Source organism: Xyrauchen texanus, chromosome 8 (genome assembly GCF_025860055.1).
Source record: "Xyrauchen texanus isolate HMW12.3.18 chromosome 8, RBS_HiC_50CHRs, whole genome shotgun sequence".
In the NCBI taxonomy this organism is placed as follows: domain Eukaryota; kingdom Metazoa; phylum Chordata; class Actinopteri; order Cypriniformes; family Catostomidae; genus Xyrauchen; species Xyrauchen texanus.
In genome coordinates this window covers 34,393,224-34,414,657 of record NC_068283.1, presented here as the reverse complement: position 1 = coordinate 34,414,657, position 21,434 = coordinate 34,393,224, and the positions used below count along the sequence as shown (strand labels likewise).

Sequence of the window (21,434 nt, the reverse complement as noted above, 5' to 3'; positions counted from 1 at the left end):
TGGGCCAAAATAGCCCTTAGTTGGGCATTATGCAAATGTGTTACATAGTGACAGATACTTTAAGGAAGAAATGGCTGGACTACAATCCAGCCTACAATCCGTTTCGTGTAGTCCTTGAGAATTGTTGTCTATGGGAGGGAATAACTAAAGGACTTGGTAAATTTGCAGACTTTTTAAATGCACAAAGAGGTATGTTACACACTAAAGGAAAGTTAAAATCCCAAAAAGCATAATAGTTCCTCTTTAATAATAAAAAAAAGATCGACCCTGAATCTCTTGGCACAATCAACCAATTACAGATTTACGTCGAAGATCAGCCCATTTTGATCGGCCAATTGATCGTTGCACCCCTAAACCTAACAATTGAATCAAACTTGATAACTAAAGGTGGGCAGTATAGCCAAAGTCTTATATTACAATGTGAGTCATTTTATATCACAGCAATAGTATACATCACAATGTAGTTATTTTTGCTTCCAAATAAATAAAAAAGAAATGGTTTATGGATTGATTAATGCAATATTATTTTGGTAATAGTCTGTTATATTAAATCTTTAACTAACTAAAGGCACATCATTTTATTACATTCAGTGTATTAATGAGGACTGTTCACATGCTGATCTTTTTATATAGCGTATGGTGTGTTCTCTGTCTTGGCATGCAGAAATGGCAGGACATCATTAAGGAGGTGAAGTTCTTACAGAAGCTCAGGCACCCCAATACCATTGAATATAAAGGGTGCTACCTCAGAGAGCACACAGCATGGGTAAGTGTGTCTGCATATATGTATGTGTGAGTAATGTGTTTGTCTGATGTGTGCTAATATGTCTCTATCTTTCCTATTAGCTGGTGATGGAATACTGTTTAGGATCAGCCTCTGATCTTTTAGAGGGTGAGTGATCTACCCCTTTTCACATCTTCAATTGTTTCCAAATCTTTCCTTCAGCTGCCCTGTCTGACTTCAGAGGTTTCCATTCATATCTGTTGTGCATGTTTTTTTGTGTGCAACCACTGTCATCAATTGATAAAGAAACATGCAGTTTTTGTGTAAATATCGTCCTGATCTGATTTCAGTATTATGTTATTTTCCCATGGTGAAAATTGTATTTATTTAACCCACAGTGCATAAGAAGCCTCTGCAGGAGGTGGAAATAGCTGCTATTACCCATGGTGCACTTCAGGGCCTCGCCTACCTTCACTCTCATAATATGATACACAGGTGAGACCACTGCCATGGCCTCTCTTTTTATACCCATCTTACCTATCTTACTGCTTGACTTCAGAAAGTTCTCTGGCTTTTCTTCTGTCATTTCATATCAATTAAATTTAATTAATTGTTTATTCAGTGTTGAAAAAATCACATTCTTTTTCTTTTTCCAGAGATGTGAAGGCAGGTAATATTCTGCTAACTGAGCCTGGTCAGGTGAAGCTTGGAGATTTCGGCTCTGCCTCAATTGTTTCTCCTGCCAACTCTTTTGTGGGCACACCGTACTGGTAAGACAACTAATAATTGGGCATATCTTGACTTGTGTAACATTTGTTTTAGTTTTTTACCTGAAGTCTACTTATAATGCTTGTCAAGGCACCAAAAATATACAGGTATAGTCATACAGTTCTACCCATTTTCTGTCCTCTCTGATGATTAAAATTAAGCAGGTTGTGTTTACTGCTGTACCTTTAAGGCTTCTATATGTAAATGATTAACGCTTCACATGTGAACTGCCTTACTGAACATACTGAATTGTGAATAAATATTCATGTGTGTAAAATGTGCACAGAAATATGTTAATGTGCTCATGGTTGATGGTGGTATGAACAAAATCTTACATCATGGTATGAGTCATTGTATATCCCTCTAAGTATCAAAAGACAATAAACTTGTAAACTTGTTGGACGCAAACCAGAAGGTAATATTTGTAGCAAATTAATTAATGCCATTTCACATTGCTATATGTATTACCCAAGTTGAAAGGAAAAGACTGAAAAATACTGTTATAAAACTAGATTGGTGCAGTGGCGTAGCCAAGGGAGGACCGACCCAATTAGACCCAGGGCTACGCAGAATAATAGAGATTATTATTTTACTTTTATACAGGGTTCATACAAGGTGCTTGAAGTACTTGAAAAAGACCTTGAAAACCTTAAAAATAGCCATTTTTTACCAAGAGGTGCTTAAAAAATGTGTGAATTGTTAAAAAAAAAAAAAAAAAAGCTTAAAATACGTTTAGAAAATCATTAAATAATTTAAACTTATTTTCGGAAAATCACAGATATAAATAATCCTGTTACAGAAAGACATACCCCCAATGCTACAGCCAAACACCACATTCCGCTTCTCGCTCTCGACACTTTGTCATGAATTATAGAAAATAAAGAATTTATTTCATGAATATGTTATTGCATACCTCTTTGTGTGTGTTGTATGCTTCTGTTCAGAACCGATTCCAAAAAAAATTTAAATGCCAGAGGAATTGCATAATTTTCGGTTCTGTTAACGGTTCTCTAACAGGCATTATTCCGCTGGTGGTCAGTTCCTCACATAAAGCTGTTGTATGGCTCCGTATGAAAAATATATATGAGTCATATTAACTACTTTTAAAGGTTCCCATTATTAACCATTTTCAGTATGCAAAGTGCATTTTAAATCTGCACACTTATAAGTTGTCTTGTAAAAGTGGTATTTTATAAAAAGATTAAACTAATAAATATAATAAGTGAAATTAGTTTGATGAATAACTACTCTTGCATAATCCTTGAAACCAAATAAAAATGTGCTTCAAAAGAATTTCACTTTGAATCATCTGTATGAGCTCTGTATACAGTAAATAATATATATTTATAAAATAGTTTAAAAATGCATACATCAAATCCCTTTATTGTCACTCAACCATATACACAAGTGCAACAGTGGGTGAAAGTCATGGGTGCAATTCCAAGCAACATAGCAGTATGACAATTACAATAAACATCTGATTTACACAGCACAGTTTACACATCTTGTTACACAGCACAATATACACCTAATAATATACAGTATACACAAAATAGGAAGACTATACAATAAAAATACACTGTAACCCTCATGTAATCGGTGGAAAAAATATGAATTGTTGTGTTAACATTCAGCTGTCGATTGATAGTTAGTTGACAGTGTGTTATTAAGACAAGTATCAAATGTGAGTCCAGTCTGAGGCTAATAAAGTGCAGTGTTTATATATGTCGTGAGGGATCAAGAGTTCAAAAGTCTGATTGTTTGGGGGAAGAAGCTGTCATGAAGTCAGCTGGTGCAGGTCCTGATGCTGCGATTACCGCCTGTCTAATGGTAGCAGCGACTTCATGGTAGCAGCAGTCTCGGTTGGCTTGAGTCTCTGATGATCCTCTGAGCTTTTTTCACATATTGCCTGGTATATATGTCCTGGAGGGAGGGAAGCTCACCTATGATTATGTGTCTGGCAGTTCGCACCACCCTTTGCAGGGCTTTGCGGTTGAGGGTGGTGCTGTTGCCAAACCAGGCAGTGATGCAGCCAGTCAGGATGCTCTCTGCAGTACTGGTGTAGAACAGTGTGAGGAGGTGGTTGTTCATTCCAAACTTCCTCAGCCATCTCAGAAAAAAGAGGCGCTGGTGAGCCTTCTTCACAACAACCTTAGTGTGGTTGGACCATGTGAGTTCCTCAGTGATATGGACACTGAGGAACTTAAGCTGCTGATTCTCTTCACCGGTGCTCCATTGATGGTGATGGGGCTGTGTTCTCTGTCTTTTCTCCTGAAGTCCACCACAAGCTCCTTGGTCACCAGTGTGTCAGAGTACATGCTGATTTCTGAAATTATAAGTCTTAAAAGCCTTTTCTGAAAGTTTAAACATGTTTTATAATTAAGAATTTTGATTGATACACAGCCGTAACAGAAAGACAAACAGCTAGCTAGCTAGCTAGATAGATAGATGTCAGACAGACTATCACACAGGGGGAGGAAAGAGAGAGATAGAGATACAGAGAGCAACTTAAAGCAGATTAAAGACCTTTTGTGGGTTTGTTTACATTTGATTTTTTGACAGAGTTTGAATTAATGAGCATTCCAATGGCCCATTTGAACTTTCAGTCAACAAGTCAGATCAATTAGAAAAGACATGGGACACTATTCCAGAACAGTCTATATAGGTCTTTGCAGAGTTTGGTAGGTGTAGCTTGAAAGCCTTAGGAGGAGATAGTGTTAGAAAGTTTGGTCTCCATTTTGGGATTTTGATAAATCCCTAAACACTAATTTCTGACTGGATGATGATTTGAAACCGTTTGAAAGTATCTGAGAGTTGCAAACCTGTGTTTGCATAGTAGTTAACTTCTATATTATTGTGACAAGTTGCGGTTAACACATTGTATTCTGTACCATCTTACTGCCCAGCCTTACCGTGAACTGATTTTGTAGCTTAGTTTCTAGAAATGAGGTAGGATGGGTAGGAAGCTTTGCATTGTGTACATTAGAAAATGTGTACTTTATTTCAAGTAAGAACTAAATTGTATGCGTATCATTGACACCTTCAACCCTTGTGTACAGGATGGCCCCAGAAGTGATCCTAGCCATGGACGAGGGGCAATACGAGGGAAAGGTGGACGTCTGGTCTCTGGGCATCACCTGCATAGAACTAGGTTTGTGATGCATTTTGGCCAGCACGTTTCAGTGCTTGCGAGTGAGTCTGTTTTGTGTCTATGTTTCTTGCTAGGGAAATGGATTTAGGTTTTAGTGTCTAAGCTGCTTTGGGTTGTAACTTCACTCCATCTCACCCTGTCTTTCTGATGTTCTCACCCTCCCGGTGTTTTCATCTATGCCTGTAGTTTGTTTATTTTATTAAATTTTGTATACAATTTTAGACCTTTTGCTGTCACTCAGCCTTTCTGATTGAATTCTTTTATGTCTGTGTGCTTTGGTTTTATAGTTCTCTTTCTTTGTCTTTTTCTCTCTAGCTGAAAGGAAGCCTCCCTTGTTCAATATGAATGCTATGAGTGCCTTATATCACATTGCGCAAAATGAAAGCCCTGTCCTGGCATCAAACCACTGGTGAGAAGTTTGGTCTAGATAGTTTTTTTATTTTGTTTGTTTATTTTTGCGATATGAAGACCATTTTTGGTCTTCTTTCAGCTATGTAAGTTTTGCCCAACTTTCTTGAATGTCTTTCTTGCTCTCCTATTTTTTTCTATTGAGTTAATAGTTTTCTTAGTTTTATGTTTCATTTGAAATACTTGCTTTTAATTTGTTTTTCTTGAAGTGACATTTTCTGTATGTCTATACATTGTGTATATCTAACATCCTCGTCCTCTCTTTTAAATGCAGGTCGGACTACTTCCGTAACTTTGTGGACTCTTGTCTTCAAAAGATCCCTCAGGACAGGCCTACCTCAGATGTGCTGCTCAATGTAAGACATAAACACAAACGCATACAAAAGCACCAGCTCTATTCACTTATTCACACATTCTCTCCTTAACATTTGTGACGGTCCTAATTCTACCTCATTCCTCTTGGCACACGCTTGATATTCTGTCCATCAAACTCTGTGGTTCATATTTACCCTTGATCCCCTTGCAGCACCTTTTCCTGTGCCGAGAGCGCCCCCATTCTGTAGTGATGGATCTGATAACGCGCACCAAAGATGCCGTGCGAGAGCTGGATAACTTGCAGTACAGGAAGATGAAGAAGATCCTCTTTCAGGAAACACTCAATGGCCCCACACAAGAGGGAGGAGAGGAGGAAGAGGTACCTCTCTCTGTCCTTATGGCTCACTTCATATCTCCTTTTCCTCTAGTTTAGTACCTTCTATTAGTATTCTTGTTCTTATACTAGTTTTCTTTGTGTTCTTGTGCTTCTTTTGTGTTATGCTCCTTTAATCTATTATTACATTATTCTAATAACTTAGTAAAAGTAAAGAATGTATTTACTACTTTGTGTAGGAGGCAGAGCAGTACCTCTTGCAGACGGGCACAGTGAACAGTATGGAGAGCTCTCACTCTGTGCCATCCATGTCTATCAGCGCCAGCTCCCAGAGTTCCTCAGTCAACAGCCTGGCCGACGGGTCAGACGACAGTGCTGAGATGGCCATGATGCAGGAGGGAGAACAGACAGTCACCTCCAACAGCTCCATCATACACCGCCCCACTGTATGTAGTCTACTGGTCAACTATTGCATCTATTTATTCCTTCACTTTATTTTGCTTGTGTATTTCTTAATTTTGTGCATCTTTCTACCAGGCTCGTGATAACATCTACGATGATCCATATCAGCCAGAGATGGAGTCTCCACAGCAGCTGTCATCTGCAGCTCGGAGGAGGGAGCATCGGAACAGAGACCATTTTGCCACCATTCGCACAGCTTCTGTGGTAAGTACCTGTCTAACATACAGCTCAGAGTCCATATTTGCAGCCATATTATTGCACAGCACCTACTGTTGGCTGGTGTTGACTATAACCAGACCCAGATAGAAACTGCAGACTTAATTCCATTCTTCAGGAGATGTAGCATTCTTGTGTTTTGGAGCTCCATTCCTGTGTGAACGTTTTCATCAGATTTGAAAAGGAATAGTTCACCCAAATATGAAAATTCTCATCATTTACTCACCTTTATGCCATCCTAGATGTGTGTGACTTTCTTCTGCAGATCGCAAGTGAAGATTTTTAGAAAAATATTTCAGCTCTGGGGGCCCATATAATGCAAGTGAATGGGTGCCAAAATGTGTATGCTCCAAAAACCACATAAAGCCATAATAAAAAGACTCCAGTGGTAAAATCAATGTCTTCTGAAGCGATATGATAGGTATGGGTGAGAAACCGATCACTTTAACTTTCTACTTGTGTTTTTGTTGATTCACATTATTTTGTGAATTTGAAGAATTTCGACTTAAATATTGATCTGTTTCTCACCTACACCTATCATACACTTCTGAAAATATGGATAAAAACACTGCAGTCATATGGATTACTTTTATGATGCCTTTATGTGCTTTTTGGAGCATCAGCATTTTGGCACCCGTTCAGTTTGCATTGGATGGACCTACAGAGCTGAATTATTATTCAAAAAATCTTAATTTGTGTTCTGCAGAAGAAAGGAAATCATAGACATCTGGGATGCCATGAGGGTGAGTAAATGATGAGAGAATTTTCATTTTTGGGTGAACTATCCCTTTAAGTGAAGATAAACAACACACTTCTTTTCTCTGTGCAGGTGACCCGTCAGATTCAGGAGCATGAACAGGGCTCAGCTCTGAGGGAGCAGATGTCCGGGTACAAGCGCATGAGGAGGCAGCACCAGAAACAGCTGTTGGCTCTAGAGAACAAACTCAAGACAGAGATGGATGAACACCAGCTCAGACTAGACAAAGAGCTGGAGACCCATAGAAACAACTTTGGCGGTGAAGCTGACAAGCTGAGTAAGAAACACCAGGCCATTCTGGAAAAAGAGGTGAGAGATATTTCTTTTATTTTTTTTTGTAAATGAGCATAAACTAGTCAACATGAAATGCTGTTTGCGACCCTTTTTACTTATGTAATCTCATTTATTTCTGAGTGAAACTGGATATTCAACCAGAAAAAATTGTATGGTGGAACTTAACAATTCAACTTAATTGGAATTGGATGGTAGTATTAATTCTGGGCATTAAACACCAGAATGATACCTGGGAAGAGGGATTGAACAATGAGGTCTTGGTTACCAAAAAGTCATCTCAGAGGTGGAGGAAGCTAATGTTTCAATAATAATGACAAAGAGACATAGTTTTTTGTTTGAAATGGCATGCAGTAATGAATCATGCATAATATGGCCTTGAATGTGCATTAAGAAAGTACATAGGGTACATTTTAGTGGTGTGAATCTCTGGGTTGAAAGCAAATCTATTAGATTCACAATTCACGTTTTCAATTCAAAAACGATTTTTGCAAATTTAAAACAATTTGATTCACAATGAGATTCGATTAATGATTCAATTCCGCATTTTTTTAAATGCATTTATAGTATTTTGCTATAAATACTTCTCCTAATGTGTCTTAATCAAGAAAAATAAACTTCTTAAGATTGTTTATTGAGGGGGCCTTGGTAGCTCAGTGGTCAAGACGCTGGCTACCACCCCTGGAGTTCGCTAGTTCAAATCCCAGTACATGCTGAGTGACTCCAGCCAGGTCTCCTAAGCAACCAAATTGGCCCGGATGCAAGGGAGTGTAGAGTCACGTGGAGTAACCTCCTCTTGATCAACAAGCCACGTGATAAGATGTGCGGGTTGAAGGTCTCAGACTCGGAGGCAGCTGGGATTCTGTCCTCCGCCACAAGGATTGAGGCAAATCATTACACGACCAGGAGGACTTAAAAAGCACATTGGGATTTGGGCATTCCAAATTGGGAGAAAAAGGGGAAAAAAAGAGATTGTTTATTGCACCAAATTATCTTGAAAGAAAACACATTAAATACATGTTGATTAGATGCACAGCCTTGCGATATGATACGAGCACCCACAAATGTTTCGCTCAAACTTATTCAAGGTGATTTATGATTTAAATTGTCTTTTAAATCATAAATGCACAAAAGTGGAAATAAAAAGCAGAGCTCTAAGTAACTTAAACAACAGCACTGCATTTATTTTGTTTGATGAGGAAAAACTAATATGTATTCACAATTTTCATGTTTATCTTGAGAAAATAAGTTTTCTACACTAGTAATTTATATTTGAATAGCACTTCACACACACATACAGTAGTTTCAAAGCAGCTTAATAGAAATTCATGCCTTGTTCTCTGAAAGCCCCCTGAGAGCAAGCTGAAGTGACCGTAGCATGGTAAAAACTCCTTTCAATGTAGTTTATTGGTGAAAATAAAAACTTGAGAGGAACCTGATCCTGATCTGGTTTTATGATATATGTACATAATCCAATTATATTTATCGTCTTGAGCAAAAACCGGTCGGCACACCTTTTTTTTTTTTACTCTCTTCCCCGTTTCACTTTGCATGTGAACTTTACCGGCATTAGTACTGGCTTATAACAATTGCACACGTTGTTCTCAAAGCTGGTTACATTTCTAAGTCAAAAGCAGATAATTATAAGTCTCTTGTAATTGCTGGTTTCTTACGTTGTTAAGCTGTATTTTGACTCAAAACTTATGAGCGTCTTGTCATGTCATGCTCAGTGTCGTCTGGGAGAGGCGCTGTTAAATGTACTACTACTGCTCACAGTGATGTCGGCATGAATAAAACAACATGTTTGATGTACTGTAGCACTAGGACATCACACACTTGTTTGGCAAATTCGACAAACTGGATCGCTACAGTGGAATCTACTTGCCGTTAGCCATTGATCTTCTGGCCTATGTACCGGAAGTGTGTTGCTCTGTTTTCCTGTGAGCGCTCAGCACCGCCTCTCCGGGGAGGAGACTGTTTCCGCAGCTCTTAATATTGCGCTGCTTGGTTTTAATTACAATATAATGTGTATGTTGATGTATTGTACGATACGTATAGTATTGTGTAGTGAGCGTTGTATCGTACGATACAATATTTTTTTACACCCCTAATGTACATACAGGCTACATGGAATATAATAATAGTTTAAGAGTACAATGTGCCAATAAATTATTTCAGAGATGAACATAGCTAGAAAAGAATTCCATAATTCACTATAAAAAGTTTTTTATATATATATATATATATATATATATAATTTGCATGACTTCACACCACCTCAAATGCTGCCAACCTGCCCATCTCTGTGCACCACTCCTGAAATTAGGGGGCTCCGGCAAACTTCCATTCCATATGGATGACCTGTCTGCCAATCATAACACTGGCTAGAACCCAATTTTTTATGGGCTTATTCCTTATATTAATGACTGCCCCATTGGCTAAAATACAGGGTCTGGGGCATAATGGAATTTGAGTGCCCAATACGTCACTCATAAAACTCTGAACCTTCAACCAAATTTCTTGGATCTTAACACCACCAAAAAACTTGGGATGTGTTGAAATCACAATTTTTATAGTCCCTTATATTTCCAGGTTTCCAATGACTGTGTTGACTCTGAATCAGTAAAATAATCCAAATATTACAACATTAAAGTAACATCATCTGACTACATTTAGTTTCAAATTAAAAAGCAGTCATATAGATGACTTCAATTTAAATGTTTTCTGCACAGAAAGTCCCCTACTAAATGATGCCAGAAAAATGGCACTATTTTATCTTATAGCGAGCTGTCAGACATAAGGTGCTTGAAAGACTTGGAAAGCTGCTCAGAACAAATTTCAGTGAGAGTTACAGATGGAACGAAGAGCAAGCGCGATCCCATGATGGGTGATGGAAGAGTTCAGCGTGTCTCTGTGAGGGGAGAGCTGTGAGGGTGCGTGCTCTGGGATGTGCTGGAGAATGATGCTGCACATGTCTCATTTAAATCGCACATGTAACTAATTAAATTTTGATATATTCTAAAATATTGTGTACTCATTTGCTGAATCGAGATTCATTAGATTCTTAACAGTTTAAATAGATTATTACCCAATACTAACAATTCTTGATTCAAAAATCATATTTCAAGATTGATGCATATGAATCATCAGAATTAGTAATTGATGCATGGAGAAAATGACTGAATCATTACACCCCTAGTAAATTTAGATTTCATTGTGACTAAGATTTCAATTGTGTGATTTATGAGAAAACATGGCAGAACATGTAAATAATTTGTAATTATTTGTGTTTTGATTTGGAAATTATTGTCATGATTGGAAAATTGTTGCTGTTTATCTAAATTTATCTGGTGTGTGCTTTCAGATTAAAGCTGCTCTGGCGGAAGAGAAGAAGTTTCAGCAGCACATACTGAACCAGCAGAAGAAAGAACTCAATAGCTTGCTGGACTCCCAGAAACGCCAGTACAGACAACGCAAGGACCAGCTCAAAGAGGTATACACACTTTGCTCAGAGCTATGTAATTATTCTCAAGTAGTGACCCAAAAATGGTTTGTATCAGTTGTATTCTACCGTATCCATTTACATATTCATCAACCCTGTACCCTTCTTAAAGGTGCTCTCAGTAATCTTTGCTCATGTAATCTTGGACTTACAGTTAGTTACCTAGTGGTGTGAATGCTGCATCAATCAGCCAGTCTAATTTGTCCAGCATAATGAACCGAAAATATTTGTACACTTCTCATAATAGCATAAAAGATTTCTAACGTTGTGTTTTACGCCGTTATTTCGAAAAACACCTCTCACTCCCATTCAGTCAGCTCCCACCCCCGCTGTACACGTGCATGCTCACACACATGCACTGGAACCAATTATCAAACGTTAACTTAATTACCAGCGGCTCTGACAATGTAACTATTTTCAGCATCTGAGGAGCAAGTTCAACACAGATAACCACTTTTGCTTCATTTCTTTGATGGCTTGTCTGCTTGTCCAGAACAAGTGGATTTTTGAAGGGGCAAGTGAAAGAGAATTTTTGCCCAACCGGATAGGCAGACTGATTAAAACATTAATAACAAAAAAAATAACGAGCTATATTTGTGATAGCCTAGGCCTGTGCCACTTATTAGAAAGTTATATTCTTATTCTGCTGTTGAAAGTAATCCAGAGAATGTCATTTTATAATTCGTAAGCGATCTAGTAACAGCTGCACCCTTTTTGATTGACAGGTGGTGTATGTTTGTGTGCTGAACATGTGTGTGTTCCAAAAATGCTTGTGTTAATGTGTGCTTGAATGGTCAAATACACTTAAAAATAACGTAGGTATTTGTGTAAGTGCAGAGAATGATGTCTAAAGTTAAAGTAAACAGCGGAGAATGTTTTTTTTAAATGTCGGACTTGTAAGTATAAATGTAAGCTAATAGACCAGCTGCTGTCTAGTGTGTCATTATAATAATCAAACAACCATAATGAGAAAACACTCACTGCTCTTGACTGAGTAACTTTAGTAGCTTTAAAAAAATATGAATGTATTATCATACAGTAAAACCAGTAGTAGTTTTATATTGCATTTCATTCTGAATGTTTACTTGAATAATGAATAGCCTACTGCTGTTCAAATGTTTTAAAGCTATTAAAAAAAGCTCTGAATTGTCTTAATTTGTACTTTGGTAGATCTTGTTGTAATAACATGATGAAAAAGGAGATCTCATTCAACAGAAGTGTGAGCATCCCTGCTGTAAATGTGCGATGGAGTCTTTTCTTTGTTTGACTACCATACGTAGCAAAATAATTACCATATAACTATAGCCTCCTCCCCTACCAATGCAGTTTACATTTCTGTCGCAGAGAATTGATTTGATTGGGTAGGTACACTTATTAAGTTGGGCATCGGCCTTTTTTTTTTTTTTTTTAAATCTGCAACATAAACCATGACATGTTAATTGAGCATGTAACTTAAATGTCCTTTTTTCTCTTTGGATAAGTAACTTTTTTTACTCGGACAAGCGAATGACCAATTTAAACATAACAATGCTTAATGTTGAGCCCTGGCTCAAATATATGCTCTAGTCAATTTTGTGTTTTGACCATTTGTTAACTGGGTTAAACTGGACTTAAAAAAACTTGCCCATGGTGATCTAAAGCGTGGGAGCATTTTAGCCGGAGACCCAACGATGTGGTGCTGTGTAAGATATGCAAATTGAAAATGGCTTATCACAGCCATACTACCGCCATGAACGAACACTTGAAGCGAAAGCATCCCGGATCGCTTGTCAAGACGGCAGCACCGTAAGTCCTGTTTACTTTTTGTCCCCACCCAAACATGATATAGTATTACAACACGTGTTTCTGTTAGTAGTAGTCACTTAAAATAGATTTTCTAAATGTTTCCTCATCGCCCCCATGTTAAAAGTAATTTCTGCGCTGCTAATGTAACTTTACACAATGCGTCATCTAATTTAGTTATTTGGCCATTTATATTTTCTGTTTACTTGAATGGCCATGCAGCCCTCTACATTTGCGAGTAAATTTCGCACTATGCGACCAAAAACGTCTGTTATTAGCCACTGGCAAGTAAAATGTAACATTTCACTCGCCAGTGAGCGCGGAGGAAAAAGCACTTCACTTGAACTCCAAACATCTCAGGGAACCACACCGCTGACGTCACAAGAGCAGCTCTCTTGAGTGTGTGAAGATAAACCACTTCTCAAGCGCTCTGATGTTCACGCCGTCTACAGAGGCATGCCGCAAAACTCACGCGAAAATATAAACAAGGTATAAATGGATTCGTTTTGTGAACGCAAAGCGCTCCAGTTTCACTTTACGGCCATGTAATTTCAAATATCCGTGATTATTGTGGGTTTATTCACGCAGTGTTATAACATGCAGTGAGACAGAGGAGATGTCCTGCTCTATTTCTGTGGACATTATCAAATGCAAGAAACAGAATCTCAAAGTCTTCCTTCATGAGAAATAAGGGCTTGTGAGTTAACCAGAGAGCCTTAAAATAAGTGAAGAATTTAAGGAAGAAATATTTTACTATTGCATAATATAATATACAGTCAGGTCCATAAATATTGGGACATCGACACAATTCTAATCTTTTTGTCGCTATACACCTCCACAATGGATTTGAAATTAAACGAACAAGATGTGCTTTAACTGCAGACTTTCAGCTTTAATTTGAGGGTATTTACATCAAAATCAGGTGAACAGTGTAGGAATTACAACAGTTTGTATATGTGCCTCCCACTTTTTAAGGGACCATAAGTTTGGATGAATTATTTGTGATATTAATCAAGAAATAATACAAAAAAAATTGTCATTAGATTAATCAAAAAATAATCATTAGATTAATCGATAAAAAAATAATCGTTAGGTGCAGCCCTAACCTGAAATCTTTCACCATGGCAACAGGAGCTGAGTGAGAACCAGTCCACACCTAAGCGAGAGAAGCAGGAATGGTTGGTGAGGCAGAAGGAATGTATGCAGCAGATCCAGGCTGAGGAAGAGGCTTCATTATTACGGCGACAGAGGCAGTATTACGAGCTGCAATGCCGACAGTATAAGAGGAAGATGCTGCTAGCCAGGCACAATCTGGAGCAGGACCTGCTTAGAGAGGTGAGGCTGACATGAGTGTGTTTATCAGTGTTTGCCTCTTTGGTAGGGATGCATGACTGTGTCTGAGACCATATTGATATCAGTTATCAGTTATAGCCTTGTATTTATTAATATTACTTCAAAATATCTGCATCTCGTCTGAATAGGCTGAATATGGAAGATCACGTTGACATTGTTTCTAATTCAAACATGCTCTTCTCTCTCTCTCTCTCTTTCTTTCTTTTTTTTTTTAATTAAAATTATAATTATTTATTTTTTTGGCCAGCCAGGTTTCAAAAGTAATTAAAGTAATAATTCAACCAGAAATTAAAATTCTCTCAATATTTACTCACCCTCATGCCATCCCAGATGTGTTAAAAATGAAGATTTTTTAAAACAATATTTCAGCCCTGTAGGTCCATACAATGCGAATGAATGGTGGCCAGAACTTTGAAGCTCAAAAATGCACATAAAGGCAGCATAAAAGTAATTTATATGACTCCAGTGGTTAAATCCATGTCTTAGGAACGATATGATAGGTGTGAGTGAGAAACAGATCAATATGTAAGTCCTTTATTACTAGTCATTTTTCTCCCTGCCCAGTGAGTGGCAAAATGCACGAAGAATGTGAATTGTCAAAAACAAGAATTTGAAAGTAGACATTTATAGTAAAAAAAGGACTTCAATGTTGATTTGTTTCTCACCCACACCTATTAAATCACTTGTAAAGAAATGGATTTAAACACTGGAGTCATATTACTTTTATGCTGCCTTGGTGTTTGTTAGCTTCGAAGTTCTGGACACCGTTCACTTGCGTTGAATGGACACACAGAGCTAAAATCTTCTTTTAAAAATCTTATTTTATGCTCTGCAGAAGAGAGAAAGTCATACATATCTGGGATGGCATGGGTGAGTAAATTAGAGAATTTTCATTTTTGGTTGAACTATCCCTTTAAGATTTTTTTTATTGTACATTTATATTCCTCAATTCAATTCTAGATCAAAATACTAAATTTAAGCTTAATGTAAAATATATATATATATATAAAATTGATTTATAAGTTATTATTAGATGTTATATCACCGTTTTAATATTGCATAGGCTGTATTGCAAATATTGTTGGCGCTTATATGACAAATTTTATCATTATTGGACTCAGCTCTCAAGATTTTGGTAAAAGCGATTGAAAGCCATGTATCGGTTGACAAGCACTTCATATTATCTACTTAATCACATGTTCTACTCATTTATCTGGTCTTTTTTTTTCTCTTCCCTGTAGGATCTGAATAAGCGTCAGACCCAGAAGGATCTAGAGTGTGCTATGCTGTTGAGACACCATGAGTCCACTCAGGAGCTGGAGTTCAGGCAGCTGGCAATGGTCCAGCGCACTCGGGCCGAACTGATCCGCACACAGCATCAAAGCGAACTGGCCAATCAGATGGAGTACAATAAGCGGCGTGAGCAGGAGCTTCTTCAGAAACATGCCGTGGAGGTTCGCCAGCAACCCAAGTGCTTAAAAGTGAGGGGGACTTTCAAATTAATTCTACCACCTCAACTCAAATTCAGGATTTAAACATGGATTTTGGAAGGCTTTCTTAGTTCAGTTCTGAATGGTGCTCAACCCTGCTGCACACTTCTGGATATTTGATTATGAAAAAAGGAGTGAAAAGAGTTTGTCAGTTAGGGCAGTTGAAAGGGTGAGATGCCACATAGAGGTTCAATAAAATCCAACCTTCTAAATACACTAATAGTCCAACACCTGCTCAAATATTTCAACAATATTGATAAAACAGGCCAGATGTTGTGAAGAGGTCTGTTTGCATAGAGGTTGAGTTATCAGTTATGCATTTTGTCATTTGTGTTTTGTTTTCTCAGACGAAAGAGCTGCAGATCAAGCGTCAGTTCCAAGACACCTGTAAGGTTCAGACACGGCAGTACAAAGCCTTGCGGAACCACCTGCTGGAGACCATGCCAAAATCCGAGCATAAGACTGTCCTGAAGAGACTCAAAGAGGAGCAAACACGTAAATTGGCCATCCTGGCCGAGCAGTATGACCATTCCATCAAAGACATGCTGTCCACACAGGCTGTGAGTAAGGCAAGGAGAGACCGTCTTTAATGATTCACTTTCACTGGCCCACACTTTGAATAACAAGAATAATGCATGTATAAAAACACGTGCATGTGTGAATCTCACAAATCTGTCAAAATCTTGTCCAGGTCACATTTCACCCTAAAGTCAAAAGAAAATAAATAAATTTGCATAAAGATCATTTTGCCTATTTTTAGGCAAGGCAAGCAAGTTTATTTATATAGCACATTTCATACACAATGGCAATTCAAAGTGCTTTACATAAAAATTATAAAGAAAATACAATATAAAATACATTTTAAAATCAATTTAGAACAAAAAACAAGAGTAAAATGTAAAAAAAATCATTAAATATATTTTAACAATTATTACAAAAGAAAAAAGAGTGATGTTCTGCATTGTGACTATTTTCTTGACACTTAAGCACATTTCCCTTGCAAATTATCATTACTATAATGTATATGATGGATTATTCTATGGTGATTCTCATTACTGTAATAAAGAACTTTTTCCATGTGAATGTCATGAAAAAGCAATGATTTAAAGGCAGTATGACAAATGCGTCCATGGTATATTCATTCTTAACAATTTAAATATAATTTTAGTTTATCGCATTACATCCATTAGTATGAGATAGTATTTCATTTTTTTGCATTATGGTAATGAGGAAAGGTGTTTTCTTGTCATGAATTTGTCACAATTCAAAAATCGTAATAGTCCTTTGAATAGACTTAATTTTGTTCAGAATAGACTTTTTTTATTTATATAAAATTGGCATACATTCTTATTCTTTTGACTTTGGGGTGAAATATGACAAGGACATGTTCTTTACATGTTTCATGAGCTATAATGTTCATCCCATAACCTGCATGTTAGACCTAAACCCCCTTATTGGCTTCTCTACTGAAAGCCCGCTTGCTCTTGCCCTTTGCCCAACAGTTGCGATTGGATGAGACGCAAGAGGAGGAGTACAGGGGGCTCTGCATGCAGTTACAGCAGGAATTGGAGCTGTTGAATGCCTATCAGAGCAAAATAAAGATGCATACTGACACACAACACGAGAGAGAGGCCAAAGACCTGGAGCAGAGGGTGTCTATACGGAGAGCTCTACTTGAACAGAGGGTATGAGAGAGATAAAGGGATTTAATATAAATTAATGTGATTTGGAATGCTCTACATAAGCACCAACTCAAGTCTCTTGTGTGCTTCTTGTACAGACCGTTGTTTGACTCGTTAGCATGTTGCTAAGCTATCAATCTGATTATCTAAATAGCATTAAGTACATACAAGGCACACAATTTTGAGTAAAATATAAAGACATTTATTACGTTAATTACGTTGTACTATTCGTTAGCTGTCTTGGGTGGATTTTTTTTAACATGCTGCCAATCTTTTGGTACAGTTTTCTGGTTGGGAAAGTGCCTGTGATGACTTTAAATGTAAAAAGCTTGCTATGTTTTGGAAAACAGACAATATCTCTTCCACCCTTACCTGTAAAGTTTTCTCTTTCTGTCACAATTTTGTCCTTTCAGATTGAGGAGGAGATGTTGTCTCTGCAGAACGAGCGTTCTGAGCGGATCCGGGCACTGCTTGAGCATCAGGCACGAGAAATCGAGTCCTTTGACTCAGAGAGCATGCGTCTGGGATTCAGTAACATGGCTTTGAGCGGGATCCCTGCTGAAGCTTACAACCAGGGTTACCCCAACCCTCCCTCCTCAGGGCCCGGGGGCTGGCCGTCCCGTCCCGTACCTCGCTCAGGCAGCCAGTGGAGCCACGGAGTCCAAAACTCAGCGGCGCCACCCTCCTGGCGAAGTCAGAACAGTACAGCCGGATTCAGCCGAGGGGAGCAGGTTTCCAGTCACGAGAGAGATAGAGAGAGGGATATAGACGGGATGGGTGCCCGCGGCCTTCCCAGCTCTCGCTGTTCTGCTTCACCTGCATCATCATCGGCATCCTCGCATCATCACCTCCGGTACCTGCAGCAACAGTACCACCACCAGAGCACGCCTCATCTGTACCGTGACAGCCGAGAGAGGGAGTGGGGAAGTGGGGGAGGAGGAGGGAGTCACCATTCATCTTCATCCTCTTCTCATGGCCACTCGCATTACATTTCTTCCCATGCCTCTGCCCAATCCCTTGCCCTCCTCCCTCCACCACCACCTCCTCCACCCATCTTGCTTTCCTCCTCCTCTCCTCCTTCATCCTCCTCCTCTTCATCCTCTCAGAGTGGCTATGGAGGACGGGGAGAGGGCTTGGCTGTGAGGGGCCCCAGCTTGATGGCCCTCAGGAACAGTCCAGGGCCCCTTCGGAGGACCGCCTCAGGCGGCGGGCCGGGTGGGGATGGTGGTTTGAGTCGGAGTACATCGGTTACATCGCACATCTCGAATGGATCCCACCTCTCCTACTCATAGAGGGTCAAGCAGGAGGATCAAATGCTGCAGTTGAACTTATGGGGGGAGGTATTAGTGTAAAGTGTGGCTTTACCTTAAAGGGATAGTTCACTCAAAAATGAAAATTCTCTAATTTACTCCAAGCCTGTATAACTGGCTTTCTTCCTCAAAAGGAAAAAGCTCAAAATGAGTTGTTAGGCAGAATGCTAGCCTAACTTTTATTGCACTTTTTTTTTTTCATACAATGAAAGTGAATGGTGACTAATATTATATCAAACATTTTATTTTGTGTTCCATTGAAAGAAGGTTTGGAACAGCATGAGAGTGAGTAGGTGGTGACATAATTTTCATTTTTGGGTGAACTTTCCCTTTAAGAGTTCAGGAGAGGAGAAATAGTTGTACTTCAGTACATTGGTACAAGGGGAAAGGCCATTTATGTAGCTCATTTAAGAGTTAAACAGGGAGTTGTTTTTAACTGTATTTAGATGGGAACACCTTTAATTACAGGATGATTGATCTCAGGGTTACCAAGTGATAGGGATTTAGAAGGTCTCAGGGTTTAGATCTGCAACAGAAAAGAAAAGAGAGGAATATGTGAATAGATGTTCTGCACCAGGACTACAGAGGTTTACTGTTGAGTGTGTGGGAGGGAAAGGATTTGAATGACATAAATGGTGCCAATACTGTAGATTGGGCTCATCATCTGAGTTTGTTTTACTCTTAAACCGACAAACAAACATATTTGTGTTCTGCTATTTCAAGTCCAACTTGCACACCTGACCTTTTAAGATTTGAATTTGAACACTCATAAACATTGTTTACAAATATGTTATTAGGTATAGTCCTGGATCATATGAAGCTGAAAACAATTCGAATCAAGGCTGATGTTATTCTAAAAGGAATAGTTCACCCCGAAATGAGAATTCTGTCATTATTCAGTCCCTCTCATGTTGTTCTAAACCTGTATGCTGTTATTTTTTCCGTGGAACACTGAGAAGAATCTACATGCATCTTTTTTCCATACATGGACAGTTCACAGTGACCACATCTTTCAGTGTGCAGATACACTAGCTTTGTGTGAGGAACAGACCAAATTAGGCGATATGCGCAGACAATGCGCTAGTTCATTGCTGTTTTAGACAATGCATTAATATAGTGATTAATCTGAACATGATAACAAATGAAATTACACTGCTTGGGCGGAATGGTAGATTATCAATAAATAATGACTTTAAATTTCGGTTGGTTCCTCACATAAAACTTGGTATGTGTTCAAAAGACTTTGCATGTGGGCTGCTTGCATATGGACTACTTTTACGGTGTTTATTTGGTCAAATTTCAAGCTTGACACCCCATGGTCACTAAGAACTGTCATTGGGTTGAAAACAGCTGCGTGAAGGTTCTGGCAGAAAAAACAAAAATGGGTCAGTTAATAATTATAGAAGGTTTTTTTCTTTGTCAAATTTGAATCTGTCTGATTTGCTTCAGTTGGAGTATCTGTGAATCTAGAGATAATGAATCCTACTAACGTCAGTTTTACTCCTAATGGGAGCAGAGAGAGCGAGTCGGATGCAGTAGAAAGCTGCCGTAGCATGTGCAGAAACTTGTTTCAGGGAGTTGAGACGTCAACTTAAGGATCTGCAAATGGCGATTAAACTGAATTATTTGTAATTATGTAGATAGCACCTAAACGATACTAAACGAATGTCTATTAGTAATGTTTTTTTAAACTGTACATTTGTATTTGAGTCAAGGACGTGAGGCATGTTTGTATTATTTTGAAATGATTTTGTATTCTTTTTTTAAATGATGCCATAAATGTCATACTGCCATCTAGAGGCTCTGCTTACCTAAAGCAAATCCGCCCCCTGTCCTTATTAGGGCAAGCTGCCTTTAAGTTGCTGTTAGTTTTAACTGGGTTATAATTCAGTATCTGTTTTTAGCATGGATGTTATATGCGGTTGAATCTGGCTTGGTGAATAAGCCATTCCTGACTCTCTATAAATGCAGACTGTGTAAATATGATGTTCATAAGAGAGTTGAGTTACAATACCATGCACGCGACTGATGTACAGAGACTATTTGTTTACAAACATACACAACAGGCGTTTATTATGACTTGAGTACACGTGTATCATCACCTGTCAAAAGTTTAACAAACAGGTCATAAGATTGTTCCTTGGTCAAAACTTTTGGTCTGTATTGTACTTATACAATGTGTGTGTACTGTATATACAAGCACTAACTCCTGTATAGGGTAATAATTTTGCTATGTGAATTTGAAAGTGAGACAAAAAATAGATACTGTTGTTATTATTACACCTACTACTGCCGCTGTAATATTTGTGATGTACACTAATTTTGTCATTGTTCTTTTTACTAGTTTTTTCCTTTTTTTCTTTTTTTTTTTTTTTTAAGACTTTTTATATTTTATTTTAAATCGATGCTTACCACTAGGTGGGAGATGTTGGCAGTGTCCCAGTGAAATTTGTAAGTGTCGTTTTAAGAACAAAAAAAAAAAAAAATACTAAAAGACTACCTATCCTAATATTTCTTGTTACATCTCAGGGTAGGAGTCTGTTGTGCAGTACATTGTCAGGAGAGTAGTATTTTAGAGCCAGTATTAAACCTGTACAGAACATTTAAAGAGAACATTTTAGCTGGATAGAACATTTCTAGATGACTGCAAAGTGTCTCGAACACTTTGCCCATGATATTGTTGTCCCATGGGAAAGCTGATGATCTCTGCGCTCCCACACTGCCAGCTCTCTTTAGACACCAGCGTTCACTAGAACTCTGTCTCGCTCTCCTTAGGAGACATGAAGTACCTCACTTCCCTGTGCCTGGCAAATCACTTCTCACGCGCATTCAGTGTTCCTCCATTTCTGTGTTGTACCATTTCTGCACCCCCCAATCATAGCATTCCTA

General features: G+C 38.3%; 1 protein-coding gene across 5 annotated transcripts in view; it reads left to right on the top strand.

Moving 5' to 3' along the window:
- Positions 1–21,039, top strand: part of LOC127647949 (serine/threonine-protein kinase TAO2-like) — a 36,776-nt gene extending 15,737 nt beyond the window's left edge. For 3 of the 5 annotated variants that reach the window (XM_052132478.1, XM_052132479.1, XM_052132483.1), the window contains exons 4-20: positions 665–766; positions 847–892; positions 1,123–1,219; positions 1,381–1,494; positions 4,552–4,643; positions 4,959–5,052; positions 5,326–5,407; positions 5,578–5,745; positions 5,940–6,146; positions 6,238–6,366; positions 7,208–7,444; positions 10,791–10,919; positions 13,842–14,045; positions 15,305–15,544; positions 15,901–16,122; positions 17,056–17,238; positions 17,649–21,039. In XM_052132478.1, the coding sequence (XP_051988438.1) occupies positions 665–766; positions 847–892; positions 1,123–1,219; positions 1,381–1,494; positions 4,552–4,643; positions 4,959–5,052; positions 5,326–5,407; positions 5,578–5,745; positions 5,940–6,146; positions 6,238–6,366; positions 7,208–7,444; positions 10,791–10,919; positions 13,842–14,045; positions 15,305–15,544; positions 15,901–16,122; positions 17,056–17,238; positions 17,649–18,527 (3,225 nt within the window). In that variant the 3' untranslated portion in view covers positions 18,528–21,039. Of the gene's footprint in view, positions 1–633; positions 767–846; positions 893–1,122; positions 1,220–1,380; positions 1,495–4,551; positions 4,644–4,958; positions 5,053–5,325; positions 5,408–5,577; positions 5,746–5,939; positions 6,147–6,237; positions 6,367–7,207; positions 7,445–10,790; positions 10,920–13,841; positions 14,046–15,304; positions 15,545–15,900; positions 16,123–17,055; positions 17,239–17,648 lie in introns of all 5 variants that reach the window. The other 2 variants (XM_052132480.1, XM_052132482.1) reach the window with 2 other exon arrangements.
- Positions 21,040–21,434: the final 395 nt, after the last annotated feature.